We start from the raw sequence: 16,032 nt of genomic DNA, 5'->3' as shown, positions 1-16,032 counted from the left end.
CAAATTAGAAAAATGCTTTCCAATATCTGCATTTCAGCCTGCAACAGACAATGGTTTCCAATGTACATTAATCCAGTATATATTTTCTCAATTAATGAACAGTTTTTCCTCAACGGTGGAAGGCGTCATTGTAATTTCTAAGAGCCCAAGACGACACATCTAGATGGATTGTTTTAGTTAACAGCCCGAAACCCAAAGATAATTAACTTGATATTATATATGCCAAAGAAAAGCAGCCACATCTCACATTTGAGAAGATGGAACTAGTGACTAAGTAGTGAAGAGATTCAATGCTTAACATGATGGTGGATACGTAGTTTCTGCAGATGAACTGTACAATTTATGCACCAATAATCATCTCTGTGCTTTTCTTAATTATGTTTGGGCTTCTCATGTCTTTACGTGCAATTCTTTGACCTTTTATTGACATGGCAGAGGTTGCCATACTTGTGCGGCTGTAACCTAAATATGCCCATGAGGGCATCAAAGGGCAAATATTGGTAGGCACAGCTAGAAACCAGACAGGAAGCTCCATCAAAACACTGCAGTGGCAGCGTGTTGCATCCGGTTATGTGGGGGCACCGTTCCACCCTTTTGGACATTCCGTTCCCGCTGTGCTTTGAGCTCGCGTCTGCTCTCCTCAAAAGAGTTTCCCAGGCTCATGTCCTCTTTTCAGAACCATGCAGGGTTTCTGTTGCCAGGGGACAAGGCCAAGGAAGGAAGCATGCCATCAGTGGTCAGTGTTTTGTCCTGCTCGGACCCTGGGTCATAACAGGGGAACGGATTCTGAAATTTACAAATTTGGAGCTAAAAACCACAATTCTGTTGTATTTTAAATTACAAAGAACCTATTAACACGCATAGTTACAGGGACTGAGAACTTGCTCCATGATGCAGAGTGAGCTTCCCTTTTCTGACAAAGCATGGGGCTGTTGTCTTGCAATGTTAAGAGCGACAACCCTTTTATTTCGTTCTGACAAATGCTAAGGTCAGGGGTCCTCATTCATTTTCAGTGCAGGACTAAATTTGTCTATTATGGGCCCAGACTCATTTGCTGCTTGCTTATTTAATTAATACCATAGAAAGAAAGACATAGCTTTTTACATGGACTCAAGAGCTCCCTGCATTTAGATACACTTCCCTCCCTGGGAATCCTGGAATATTCTGTGCCTCTTGACCTTGTGCACTCATTGTCATTGCAGGTGTTCCATCCATTATACCACGATTATGCTTCTGTGGTGCATTAAATTGCAGCATTTACTTTGGTGAATGAAATATTGTGTTGATTCATTAATTAGTTGACTGAGAGAAGATTGATATCCAAATATTTTGTGTGTTGTGGATGATTAATAGGTACATTTAATGACCAATCAATTAAATGACACAATAGTTGTCTGATGATGATGATTATTGTTATTCTAAGATATTAAAAAAAAGGTGAAATGGTGGCACACCCCTAGGCAGAATATCCAGCCATATTGTGCTGATGTCACTATAATATTACTTTAATTTACTGATATATACATGAAATTCGAATCTTTAGGAATAATGCAAGTATAGGCATCCTCGTTTTTGCGAAGGGGCTACAGATTAGAGTAAGTGAATAACAGATGCAGCAGTAACATTAGGGGACTGTCTGCTGGGGGTGGACTTCCCTTACTCAGTCGGGGACTACAGCAGCAGCAGCAGCGTCGTAGTGGTAAAATAAAATGCAGTGCTGAGAGAGAGAAGCAGAGAGAGAGAGAAAGAGAGGGAGGGAGAGAGAGAGACAGAATTTCTCCCGGAAAACAGAGGAGACCGGTCGTCCTCTCCTCGGACATGTGGTGCACGCAGCAGCAGCAGTAGCAGCAGCAGCAGCAGCAGGACAGGCGGCAGCAGCGGTGGCGGCGACGGCGGCGAGGCGCAGCCTACCACGTCTTTGGAGCTCATTTTGTCTTTAATCCCTCTTTTGTGTCCTCCGGTAATGAGCTTGCTGGGGGCCTACAAGAAAAAGACCAGTTACGATGGCTATGAATCTTTGCAGTTGGTCGATAGCCGCGGAGACAGCTTCGGGATCGGCAGAGGGGGCGGCGCAGACGGAGGCTCCATAGCGGGTACCCTTGGACCGAAGGCAGGCCCGCTGAGAGAGGAGGACTGCAGCACCATGGACAGCTCAGGTAAGAGTCACGAAAAGCTTCCGGTAACTTGGATGGCGATTGTAACTGACGTGGAAACCAGGTACTCAAGCAAGATGTGATGACTACACAGGATTAACGCGGCCTGGAACTGTCTTAGTGGGACATAATGCTGAAAGTAGGCTACACAATGGTGCTACACCTCCTGGATTCCCACTTCGGGCTCCAGACCCCACCTAAATGTAAGCAGCGAGCGATTGCACACACCACTGGTGGTGTGCATAAGTGTCTGAATGTCATTCCGTTTTCCTCCATGAGGTACCTACTAACCGGTCCGCTTTTTACAGGAAAACACCAGGTTGAGACTAGTTTCATTATGTGTGCATGCTTAAAGAGGCACAAACTCATCTACTGCCTCCTAGTTTTTAAATACCAGGGAAAATCCCCAGCAAACCCTGCTTTGGTTTACAAAAGTGCTTCCAGTTTAGAAGTCAACAGGCCATGTATGACAGATTATTTAGGAAAAGGGCACGTGCTATAATCCATCTGTTTGTCATGAATTCAATCAACCAACCTTACTTTGTTTTGGCAGATTAACTTCATTGAGAGTAGTGCAGCCTCTAAAATAGCCTGTTAAATAAAATATATTTTTATGACAACTGCTACTGCAAAGATAGTCAAAACAATTACTATTACTGCAAATACTAATTAACTTTTACATATTGTAGCATTACAATATGCATCTCCTGGAGACTCATATGCATAACCAAAAAAATCCAAACATGCGCATATGTACATTTTTAGTACATCTATAGAGATTTTAATAACATTTGTATGCATTTAATTTTCCAAATTAATTTCACACTGCACAACAGCCAAAAGAGAGATGCCAGTAGCCAAACGTTTACCCTGCTAAAGAAGCTTACTGCAGTGGTCTGTGGAGTCAGCCAGGGGTGAACATTTATTTGAAACAAAAGAAGCTGGATGAGGAGGGTGGGAGCTTTAATGAGGGAAGGGGATTGGGGTGGGGATCCCAGTGTCAGATTTCTGTCTGGCAGGCCTTACACATTGTCTTTTTGATGCATGCATGTGTGCATCTATTGGTTCCATTCATAGATATTTAGGAGCAGGGGATGGCACTCGAGAAGGAAGACAACAACTTCAAACTAACCATTGACCTTTCTGTCCAAGTCTCTCTGCATGTTTAATGCCCCACACTTACTGTCTGTGAGTGTCTGGGCTTTCAGCAGCCGTCTTACCTTATAGAGTCCGTATCAAACTCCTCCCTGGTGTCTGTATAAGCGAGGGTTTGTCACTGTAGCTGGCTAACAAGCCTGCAGACTCCCACATCCATCTGGCTGCAGACACAGAGGCACACAGACTGGTTAACAGACCAACAGGGAAGAATGTAGGCTGATTCACACAGACACAGATGCAAAATAGAAAAGAGGAGCAAAGGTAATGCACAGTTCATTCACATATGCATTATATAATGCTCAGAATGGAAAACAGCACAGGCAAAATGAGATGGACATAGTAGATGGGTAGTAAAATATACATAAAAAGCTGAATCCATCTTTTACGCTGTTAAGAGATGATCAAACAGAAGCCAGATATTCCAGAATGTGTGAATCCACCACTTTGGCAATGGGAATGAAATCCATCTTGTTTTACTTACATGGACTAATACTAGTCACTTAACCATCAGCTACTTTTTTATATTTTAATATTATGTCTCCAGTTAGCGTAGGTCTAACTCTATCCAGACCAGTATTTCCACACGTGGCGGTGGTTGTTGAGCTCCGAATAGATGTAAGATAAATATGGAGGGTCAAGAAAAATGATACAAAATAAAATAAATACTGTTCTGCTACTCAGTTTTTGCTAACATTTTAGTTCTTTCAAATGCTGGAAGGTTTTGCTTCTTTCGGCCAGTTAATCTAATAAAACAATGGGAGAGATTTAAAGGAAAGAAAACCCTCTTTGGTTAAACTGCTCATAACTCATAGACAGAGTCAACATGGGAAGTGCAACAAGCAGACGTTGCTTCATTTAAAAAGTCATTGGCCAACAGGGTTGGCGACCACTGCATCAGTCTCCTGAAAGTCATTGACAGAAGCTGCAGCTATGTAATAAAACTGTCTTGGTATTTTGCACTAAAGTCACATTAGCAAAATTGGTAATTTTCTTGTGATGTGTCATTAACTGGTGGAGCCGGTTATTATGTGTTAACAATGTTGAAAATGTGTATTTACATCATTTATCCAGGTTTCCTGAATAGGTATCTATCTTCTATGTGGCAAAAAACGGTCAGACCTTTTTACAGACTGCATTTTATTATGTCATATGAAGCCTACATTTCATCACGGTAGGATTATATTTAGCTTCCTTAGTATCATTCTCCTGCCATTGTGCATGCTGGGTAACTGTCACACTGTGATGACTTCCTGGAGCACTTGAAAAGAACCAAGCCAGCACTAATGTTATTTACCTGTGCTTTTCCGACAAGTCATGATGTCTGTTGTGGAAACTGATTATGCAATAGAGGCCACGACATGACCTGTCAGGTCTGTTACATTTGATGAACACAATGCTCTTATCTGGTTCAAGACCGCATTTACTGCATGTGAAGGAGAGCTGGTATATTGATGGGGTTGGCATTGTTCAGAATTGTTAAGTCCTCTTATTTTAAGTTTATAATCTCTGAGAAAAATCACAACACTTATGCTTTGCCACTGTGCATGCTGTAATCCAAATAGGAAAGATGGATCAGGGATGTGTTATGTGGTTTCGTATAGCTCTATATTTTGAAACTAGGAAAATATTTTTTTAACTCAACATGAAACCTTTTGAACATAAAAATAAATACAAGTTTCAGACATCTCATACTGCATATTGTATCAGTTCTGAAGATCAGTGCAATCTGGTTAAGCTGTAGTAGATAATTCATTGAGTAGATAATCATACTGTATGCTCATTGTCTCATCAACATCCATAATTAAGTAGATTAGAGTTTTGGGTGATGCTGCACTCATTCAGGTCCAAGACATGAGGCCCAGCACCGTGCAGGAGCAGAGTGCAGGGCAGTTTTTGCTTGACAAGCCTCATTGTAGTGCATGTGTTCATCTGTGTCACACACATCGGTCTGTGTACTGGGTGAGAAAGGTTTGGGCTGTAGGAGGAGACCGACATATTCAGACAACCCACTGATCCCTCTGGACATAACTAGAGCAGTCTTTTCCTTTTACTTCTCTTTTGGTTAACACACTGAAAGTGATAGGAGCTAGCTGAGAACGGAGGAGGGCTGAGCTATTGTCTCTGCCCTGTTTTCGGGTAATAGCTCTCAGTTGAGAGACGTCTTTGAAGCACATTTGTTCCTCCATGATCACAGCTGCCTCTGTACCTGTGCAGGTATCTTTGACAGATCCAGCCTGAGCTCACTTAACTCTTCATTTCAAGGTGGTACAGGATCCAGGATTTCCTGATAGATCCTGTCACACTCACTGCAAAATATGTCAAATAAGGAGGTTATATTTAGAGTGTTGTCCGACGGCAAGGGAAGCATTTCAGTTCACCTATCCAATGCAGACTTGCTCCCTAGGGCTACTTTAATAAAAGGGACAGTTCTCCATTTGGGGATTTACACTTTCCTTTCTTATTGAGAGCTTGCACAATAAATAGGCCAAGCTGGTTAGCGTAGCACAAAGAGTTTTTAAACAATCCATATTCTGTGTCACTTGTTGCCTTTGCTTTTTTGCTACCATCTAGCCTCTTATCCAGGCTTTATGCAAGGCTGAACTAATTGGCAGTTAGCTCATGCTTGCAGAAATGAAGCTCATGTTCAGATCAATCAACCTCCCCCCCGCCCTCAAACCCATTAGAAATGCTCATATCTTGTGTCTAATAAACACCAATACCCTTAAAGTTTAAAATCTAATACTGTCAGCTTTTGGTTAGACATCAAAGTCTCAATCCCAATCAAAGATAAACCTGATGATATATTAGTCTGGAGGTACTCTGTTAAATCACTCTAATAAACTTTTTTAAAGCAGTACATTAGTCACTATGTGAAAGTGTCTGTCTAGTAAAAAAAAAATATTATAAAAATAATTCTGCTGGTAATCATGACTGTCACAGATGAAGAGCCGTTTGACTTTTGAACACTTCTGTGGATCATATGCGGCTCAACATGAGCTCAGCAAGCAGGAGCTTTATTCCAGTAGGGAAATAAATCCCTGTCAAACTTTTGGAGTCTCATGCAGTGAGATAAAATGACCAAATTTGGAACTTCGTGAAGAATCTTCTCACATTTAACACATACAGTGATGGCAGGCAAGAGAGGAGAGGAGAGAGCAGGAGAAAGGAGTACAGGGATCATAAATAGACTAATGTTTTTAATGGAGTCAGCGGAGAAGCACAAAGATGTGCTGAAAGAAGTTACTCCAAATATACTGGAAACTCAAAAGTCTGAATTTTTCTGTCAAAATATTTCTTCTGACAATGTGTTTTTACACTTTGCAGTGTTTCCAAGTGTAAAAGTCTGCTGTCTAAAATCTCTTCATTGAACCATAAATCGAGAAAAAAATAGAACTATTATAAGCAAAGCAACTAAGCTCTAAGTGAAGCCAAGGGTGAAAGTGTGACACAGTCTAATTGCATGTACTCTAAAAAAGGATAGAGACCAGTTCTACACTAGACACACAGAAAGCCTTTTTTAATTTTTCTAAACGCATGAATAGCAACTAATTGAGAGTGGCTGTTATATACACTATATAGGGCTTACACAGAATAAGTCACAGTGCAATGGTCTGCAACAGCCACTTAGCTAATCCTCTTAAACTTTTAGTGGCAGTAACAAAAAACTAATTAGCCAGCTAGCAGATAATGACACCAGTATTTCATCAAAATAAACCTCACTTTGCCATCATATACAGCTTTACATTTTTCAAAGATTGGCCCAATGAAGCTGGAAAAGTAGCAGTTTTTTTTGTCGCGGTATTAGTATTAGCATTAACATGCTTTAGCAAGCTTTATATATTCAACTTTTAACAACAATTAATTTCTTCTATCCCTCATTGGTCTTATTAAAGATAAAAAAAAAGGTATTGCATATTAAATTTGTAGACATATTTATACTGTACCTTCTTCTTTTTTGGAGCTTTATGGCTGGAATTGACCTTGTAGCACTTCCTGTTTTGGAAAGAGGACCCAAGCATCAGCAAAGGGGTCTATATATATATATATGCCGGACTTGTGCTCTTATACGTGAGCAATTTACTCGTTTCTTGCATAATTTGTACTTTTCCTTAACATATTTGATGGTATTGATAATGGTGTTAAATATGTTTAGGTATTAGCAATACCATCATTGTTATCAAACTAATAATGTGTAAAAGTGTTCGTATGGTTCAGTAGGAGGAACCAAGCATGTATGAAAAGGCTAAAAAACCCTCAGCTGATGCAGAGAGTTTTTTTCTCCTTTTGGGGGCAGAGATTTGTGATACCGAGCAGATTGATGGTATTAGTAGTTCCAGTTTTCTACAACTAATTACATTGTGTTTGTTGAGCACAACAATCACACAAGGAGATGATGATGTTGTCTTGCCATTCTTCAGAAACAGAATAATGTTTTAAGCACTTTCAGGGACATTTCTGGTCATACTACCTGCACTTGATAAAATATAGACTAACTCCTAAATCAGACTAAGCCATAATGCAATTTGAGAAGCCCTATTTTAACAAGGCTGCTCTTGTAAGTTGCATTTGTAGTCAAACTGGTTACGCAACAACAGGCAACACCACAGAGATCAGCACGGGCTCCTGATAATTTCTGCAAAAAGTTTCTAAAATCAATGGAGAGCTTTAATCGTGAACACAACAGGAAGTAGGTGAAAAAATAAAAGACACATCTGTCTTGTCCTTTTTAGAAACAGACATCTAGGGAAGACGTTTCCTTTTGAAACGTGCTCATGCTGATTGCCGCTCTCGCAATTAACGTAAGGAAGTAGATACAGCGGCCACATTCATATTCAGTAATGAAACAAGGAAGGCATTCGCCCTGTCACTCTATAGCTCAATATAAGTGGAAGAGGTTGAACCCAGTTACTATGGGGAATATAATTTCATCGCAATACAACTGGATCATGTAATACATCTGTCTAATGTTGCAATGATGCTATCAGCAGGTGAGAGCTGATGCAGAACGTTGAATCAAAGTTTAACCCCTTGTGTATTATACTTACTATTTGATTATGTCTGCTTTCAGCTTCCAAAGCTAATGGAGGCAACTTTTTTATCTTTACTGTTATGTATTGAAATGTCCCTCTTCCACAGACTCAGACTCTAGACTTCTTAATGCGTAATATTTGAAAATAACCAATCTGAACAAGTAGCTTGGTGCCAGCCCTACCCAAGACCACCACTCTGAGGCCTCCGCCAGTTGACCTTTGACAGATAATAGTTTGTTTTATCAGTGGTTTTTTGTGTTCAAGAGCACAAAATGCTGTTGATTAAACCAAAGGAGACTCTGGCTAAAAGTGTAGAAAACCCCTGTTGCTGTTGTTGATTTTCTGCTGCATCGCATTTAAGGCCTGTAACTGCAAAGTTAAAAACCCAGTGATGCCACTGTGGTTGCTGCTATATGTACAGGTTTAAGAAGGGCAAAGATGGAAGACGAGAGAGAGAGAGGAGAGAAAATCTCACATCAGCAGGGGTTGCTGAGTCAGAAATGACACTTGGGTCCCCTCCAGAAATTATAATGCACAACTCCAGATGGAATGCACTTTATTGTATGTCTTGTGTCTCTCTGTGTCCTTGTCCATCATTCTTTCACACCTACACACGTCACCTTGATGTGTTGGCCGATGACTTATAAATCCATCACTAAATTCAAAAGACAGCAACCAACCCAGTTTAAAATGTGTAACTTGATTTCAAAACTATCATCTGCATCGAATGAAACGTGTTATCTTAGTTGAAAAGCAAGGGATCAGACTTTAAACCAGCAGAGTATGTTGCCCACTCAGTATGTTTGTGCTAGTGATGTTTTCGCTCGGATACTGACTCACAGATATGATCTCCAGATATGGATGCCAGCTATGGAGGGGGTCTGTTGGACATGGTGAAAGGAGGAGCTGGGAAGTTCTTCAGCAACTTTAAAGACAACCTGAAGGACACCTTGAAAGATACTTCCACCAAGGTCATGCATCAGGTTGCCACGTAAGTCATGGCTGTGTTCATACAAACTAGTATTCTGCACCATAGCAGTTGCATATTTCCCAGTGTAAGCTGCATGTTTGTTGCATCACAGCCACAATGATGAGCTGTTGTAAATGATTCCGTCTGCAAGTGGTAAAATTGCCTAATTACCTGTTCTTCAGTTCCACCCTAAAGTGGGCACAGGATCATATTAGTTGGACTTAGCTTTGGCTTCCTCACATCAGACATATTGATATAGATTAATATAATAATTAAATAATCTATTCTTGTTATTTTGAAAATCCCTGACAATTATTACCATCATTTTTATGGTTATAGAGAATGCTATTCTGAAATTTAACTTAACTTGAATTTTGTGGATGTGCATCTAATATCAAATGTAAGGATCACAATTGTTAATTTAATGTTTTATCAGCTATTGATATAGTGTCCAACAGTTTTAGGCGTGAAATGGAGCAGTGAGGATGATGCAAGGAGCGAGCGAGGTAGCAGAGTCTGGCACGACTCGCTCGTTCCAACATTTGTGCACAGGCATCTGCACAGGGCAGCACAAAGGGGCCTCTGTATTGTCAGAAACACAGGCTCCTCTCACTATTGACTCAGCAAGTCTGATTGTGATTATTCCTTTCTTGTGTCTCCCCTCCTCTGCTGCTCACATCTTTGCAAACACCCACTCCCCTGTCCCGTCGTTCCCTCATGGCCGCCGCTGCCTCTCGCCTCTCATCTCGGCACCACCTTTCCTCCCCTCCTATCTTTGTTTGACGCTCCTCTCCTGGCTGAATTATTTATGGCAGTGCATTGTGCCAAATGGGCAGTGCACTGCTGATACAGAAGGATTCATTTCATTAGGGCCCTCTATGTTTGTTGGTGTGTGTTTGTGTGAACTGTGTATGCATGGGAGAGTGGGTGTTTGGCATAATGGGGCGGTGGAAGGCAGGCTACCGTGGCAACCGGCTCAAAGCTTCAGAAAAGAAGGGTAGATGAGCAGAAGGACAACATTGTGACAAATATGTGTATACAACTGCTTTTAGAAGCTCTCCTTAATGATTTTATGACTAGTGTCACTATTTATTATCCTTCTGATAATTTGCAAACTGGAGAAGTACATGCATGGATACGATTTAATAGCTTAATTTAGAAATGGACAGATTGTGAGAAAACCTGTCTTCCCGAGGATGAGAATGTAAATTGTAGCTCATCATAGTCATAAATAAATAAACATTTTGTGAGCTGAGTGATGCTACTCACCAGCGACTAATGCATTTCCAAGCATCAGGGTAGAGCAACATCATCTAGATATAAAGTAGTATCGTAATATCTGCACTCTGGTTGTCATAGGTGATTTACGTGTTTTGCTTCATAATGGACAAAGTCACTGTGTGTCTAGGACCATAAGCATTAAACCAGTTTTAAGGTAACTGCTTCTGAATGTTCTGCATATTCAGTTGTTTGTTTTGTTATCTAGAAACTAAAGAAATTGAAATGTCAGAAACTTGGACGGCATGATTGTCACGCTCAGATCCCACACATCTATTAGAAGCAAACAAGATGGCTTTGCATATTTCAGGTTTGAGGCCAATTTTAAAACACAGCAAGACAAACACATTTTTTTCTTTTATATCAGCACAACCTTCATCAATTTAAACATGTGATCATGGTTGATCTGATTGGTTAGAAGGGCTAGCCTCACTCAAAGCCCTTTAGAATATTTAGAATAGTTGTTCTTTCAATGTACATCACAGAAGGCCTGGACGCCTGTGTGGTGTTGTGGCCTTGTACTGATGGAAAGTGGGAAATGTTTTTACTTACTGTATACGGGACAAGAGAATGCCTCAATGAGTTTTGTTACACAATTGTCACAAGATTCAGATCATTGCTTTCAAGAACAATTTGTTTGATCCAGCATCTGCTTATCAGTGCTAGAACAATAGTCTAAAAAGAACAAAGCCTAAAATTGGATCGCAAATTGAAATAAGTTACAAACTGAAGCTTTAACCCTCCGCCTTAATTCAATGGCACTCAAAATATGCATGTAGTTGGAACATTACATGTGGTGTTATTTGTATGTAGGTGTACAGAAATCCGAAGTCACCTTTAGGCTGCTTGTACTGAAAATCAGACACATTGAATGCAGCACTGCATTGCATAACCACATCTAGGGTTGCATGGGGCCATATGGCAGTCCTCCATGACCACTCGGAGACGACTGGCCCAAATCAGCCCTGCTTGTGCGAGATTCACAGTATGTAACCAGTCAACTCAATTTGATACACATTAGCCTACTAATTTGGTTTGCATAGTACAGTGGGAAGCTGTGATGTCTACTGCTGTTTGGTAAATATATATTTTTAAATATCTCCTTAAATCAACTCTTCCACGATAATTTTTGTCCGCAGACCATTAAAATAAATCACACACTTCACTCTGTCACCAAATGCTGCACGTTTTTTGTAGTGGTTCAGTGTCTCCTGTGCACTACTGGCAACTGGCAACAACTTGTATGTGTGTGCAGTGCAGCTGCTCGCAAAGTTAAAAAAAAAAAAAATAAATCTCCATATGGAAATCTGGCAATGGAGGGCAATGCTGCTCAGTTGGAAGAATTCACATATGGTATCCCTTTGATCCTGGGCAGTTCAGCCTACTGCGCTGAACCTGAAAAAGACAACTTCCGCACAGCCAGACACATGGAAGCTTCTACTCTAAGGCCTGTTTAATTAAGCCTTAGGCCTAAGTCTAATTACTTGGACGGTCATGATAACCTGCTGCACTGTCAGTGAGAGGTGGATCAGCCTCTAGCATGTTGGACACTGCTAAATTGCTATGTATTAAATGATTTGATGTTTTTTAAGAATAAGGTGTCTTTTTCACTCCACCTTGAATTTTTTATTTATTTGAAAACAATATAGAAACGCACTCCCCTGTATCCAATAAAGATTGGATACAGTGTTTTGACAGGATTCTAATACAAAATTTTAAAAGTTTTTAAAACTTGGTTGGGTGACACATTCTTTATACATGTGATGCTGCTTGTACCATATTTCTTCTTAATGTTATTATCCTTTGCAAACAGTAAACTAAAAAGTATATTCTTTGTTTTAGTTACACTAAAGGGGAGCTGGACATTGCCTACATCACATCACGGATCATAGGTAAACACATGTGGTTGTTGCTAATGTGCATGTTGTGCATATGTGTGCATGGATGATAGTTCAGCTGCTAGATGATAATGTATAAATCAGACCAAAAGAACTACAATGTCATTAGGAAGAACAAATCAGGGAAACATACAGTGTGACTGGTCTTTAATGTCCAAAGTGATTTAAAAATTTACACTTATTTATATTTATTGACCTTGTCTGCTTCATTCAGGGCTGCGTAGATATGGTTTGTTCAGACTTGTGTGCTAAATGTAGCGTATTCGTTTAGGATCCTGTCACTAAATCAGTTCATGTTGGACACTTGGCTGCATGTGCATTCAGTATTTGAAGACACTAGTACAGACGCTTGCGATTTTCTCACTCACAGTTTGCTTAGAGTCTAAAACTCATGAAGCAGCAGGAGTCCTTTACATGACATAGTCAGCTGGACATTTATCACCTGAGGGCTTCAGTCCTGTCATGCTGCGTGTGCGTAAATGTGGACCAGTTCTCTCATATTTTAGCTTCCATTGTCACGTTTTAAAGACAAAATTATATATATATATATATATATATATATATATATATAGAGAGAGAGAGAGAGAGAGAGAGAACTTTCTTTTCTCTTTTGTTCTGCTTTATACATTATCATCTAGCAACTGAACAGTCAGTTGTATTTTTCAGTGATGACCTACCCAGCAGAGTCGGTTCAGATTGGCTATCAGAACCACGTAGAGGACATCCGCTCATTCCTCGACAGTCGCCACGCCGATCACTACACTGTTTTCAACCTATCGCAGCGCAACTATCGCGGCGCCAAATTCTCCAACAGGGTGAGTGTGACAGCCTGCCCATTACAGATTTATTGCTTTATTCTTGGTTATTACAAGTTGCTACACCATTTTAACTCCTTGGATTATTACAAGACAGGATGTGACTATTGCTGGCTATTTTTGGTCTTTCAATGTTTTACACGGGGACATGTGGCTCACAAGCATCCAAAGGGAAGTCTCTAATTATATTCACCCAATCAGATCTATCATTCCTATCCTTATCCACTTCTCTGTCATTACTTTGGCATTAACTATTTGTCTAAAAAGCAAAAAGAGAGCAGAAAAAAAGATCCTATTGTCTTTATCCCACATTTCAATATTTAGTCCCACGCGGAATGTAGACATTTATTCTGCAGCCCGGCAAATTCCAAAATGATGAAATGTGAGCTGGAAGAAATTTGTGAGCTTTTGGGCTCTGCTGTTGGATGTATCCAAATTTATTCTGGCTTATAATGATTTCAGCATCATTTCTGTCATTTTTGCGCAGGTGGATTTTGCAGTCAAGTGAGGTCACATGTGAAACTTATAGTAAGACATTCCCACCCTCAGGCAGAAAATATGTGAGGAAGCTGAGGAGTCGAGCTGTGGAGTAAACATAGCCAAGATGGCCGCCTGTCTGCTTGTGAAAGTTGCTGTAGCTCCAGCAGATGACTCATCATGGCAACTGGTTTGTTGTGTTGCTTTTCTGCTGCAGTGCAGTTGCTAACCTCCACCACTTTTTTCTCTTCTCCTTCCGATCTTTTTCTTCTTTTTTTGCTTCCTTGCCTTCCGTCTCTTCCCTTTCATCGCTCTACCTTTCTCTGCTATTCACTGTCTGGCCTTTCTTTCTGTTTCTCTCTGTTTTCCTCATTCCTCCTCCCTCTGTAATTTCCTGCACCAATTCCTTCCCAGGTTTCAGAGTGTAATTGGCCTTCTCGCCAGGCTCCCGGCCTCCACAACCTATTCGCTGTGTGTAAGAACATGCACAACTGGCTCAAACAGAATCCCAAGAATGTGTGTGTCATCACCTGTTCGGTAAGACTGCAATCAAATATTCACATTCACACTTATCTCACATTTTATCTTCCCTGATTGTCTTGATTTTGGTCAGTTCAAGTACATGCTTGCTATTTATAGCTATAGGGGACAATTACACAACTAAGTTTCTACATTGCTTTTTTTCATTCTTTCAACAATAAAAACAGAACATTATGCATAGGAACATGCTTTATTCATCTTTTGAACAAACATGCTGTTGGGACTGATTCAAATATAGTCAAGCATCCCTGCTGATTTATTCCATTACTCTGCAATTCAATTTTAGGCTTTGTTCTTTTTAGACTATTGTTCTAGCACTGATAATTGCAGCAGATGCTGGATCAAACAAATTGTTTTTAAGAAAGCAATGATCTGAATCTTGTGACAATTGTGTAACAAAACTCGTTGAGGCATCCTCTTGTCCCATATGCAGTAAGTAAAAACATTTTCCATCAGCAGAAGGCCACAACATCACGCAGACATTAAAATCATAATGAGAAACTAAACATGCGTTTATCCTCTCCACCCCGTCTTTTTAAACACAGCAAACTTCTTTGAAATGCTCTCACTCTGCTCCCAACACGTCAGCTTCTCTGCCTTTTTTGAAGTAAACAACACCTTGACAAAGTAGAGGAGAGTCCTGTACGTTGGCCTTTAAAGTTCAAAATCGCTCCACTTTTAGTATGTGTCACAAAAGTGGAATAAAATAAAAACACAATTTTTTAGCCCTCTGATGCCATGTAGAAGCTTCATTAATGTCAAAATGTTGTTATCGCTGCTGAAAACCAAAATACTTTATAACACAAATGTACTGACTGATGATTGTCTTTTGTCTGTTCTATTTCAGTGTATGCAGTTATGTACACTGGCGTTTTGTAGAGCATGTTGTTGCCAAGTCACTGTGGTTTGCCCTTGGTTTGGCAAACTGCTCCTCCTTGCAACTTAACCAAACAGTTCCATGAAAAACTCTTTTCTCAGCTTCAGGTCACAACAATGTTTTTGTTTCCCTGTAACCTGAAACGAACTCGAGGAGGAAAAAAAAAAGGAAAATAAATTCAGTGAACAAAACCCTCTACTATGTCTGTCAGTATTTTCCTATTTAGACATTTGAGTTTGTCATTTAAAATACACTTACACTTTAATACTGTTTAAACATCTTTGGGATGTGATATTTGTAGGTAGCTTTTTGTAACAGTGCACATCTACAACAAGCTTTCACAAAGTTTGGAAGCAGTGCATGGATCAAGATCCATTGCAGACAGGATCTAAAAGTGTGTTGTTGAAGCTAGATGCCTTAATGCTTCTCTTATTGTTTACCTGTAGGATGGTCGTGCACCTTCTGGTGTTTTGGTCTGTGCCATGTTCTGCTTCTGCCACCTTTTCAACAACCCCGTTCCTGCCATGCAGCTTCTCAGTGCCAAGAGACCAGGTTCTGGCCTCTGGCCTTCACACCGCAGGTTTGCATCCTTTAACATGTCTGTGAATATGACATAAAATAGGAAAGAAAAGAGGGGACGTGAGAGAAAGAAAGGAGAGGTAATGGAGTTATACTGTACATCCTCAAGCACACAGCATGAGACCTCTTCATACAGTTGTGCCTCTTACACATAAATCCTACAGTAGCGGCTACACGCTGCCACTTTCTCTGAATCTGACTCGATTTACAATAAAATGGACCAAGGGGAAATAGAAAAACCATCCTATGGTCGGAAG

General features: G+C 40.3%; 1 protein-coding gene across 7 annotated transcripts in view; it reads left to right on the top strand.

Annotated features, from left to right (window-relative positions):
* dnajc6 (DnaJ (Hsp40) homolog, subfamily C, member 6) overlaps window positions 1–16,032 on the top strand; it is a 30,074-nt gene that overhangs the window by 2,113 nt on the left and 11,929 nt on the right. For 2 of the 7 annotated variants that reach the window (XM_067512380.1, XM_067512376.1), the window contains exons 2-7: window positions 2,024–2,156; window positions 9,197–9,332; window positions 12,432–12,481; window positions 13,154–13,302; window positions 14,194–14,316; window positions 15,643–15,776. In XM_067512380.1, the coding sequence (XP_067368481.1) occupies window positions 2,144–2,156; window positions 9,197–9,332; window positions 12,432–12,481; window positions 13,154–13,302; window positions 14,194–14,316; window positions 15,643–15,776 (605 nt within the window). In that variant the 5' untranslated portion in view covers window positions 2,024–2,143. Of the gene's footprint in view, window positions 1–1,682; window positions 2,157–2,333; window positions 2,357–9,196; window positions 9,333–12,431; window positions 12,482–13,153; window positions 13,303–13,789; window positions 13,970–14,193; window positions 14,317–15,642; window positions 15,777–16,032 lie in introns of those variants that run through there. The other 5 variants (XM_067512377.1, XM_067512375.1, XM_067512378.1 and 2 more) reach the window with 4 other exon arrangements.

Source organism: Channa argus, chromosome 8 (genome assembly GCF_033026475.1).
Source record: "Channa argus isolate prfri chromosome 8, Channa argus male v1.0, whole genome shotgun sequence".
In the NCBI taxonomy this organism is placed as follows: Eukaryota; Metazoa; Chordata; class Actinopteri; order Anabantiformes; family Channidae; genus Channa; species Channa argus.
This window is presented reverse-complemented; position numbering and strand designations above follow the sequence as displayed.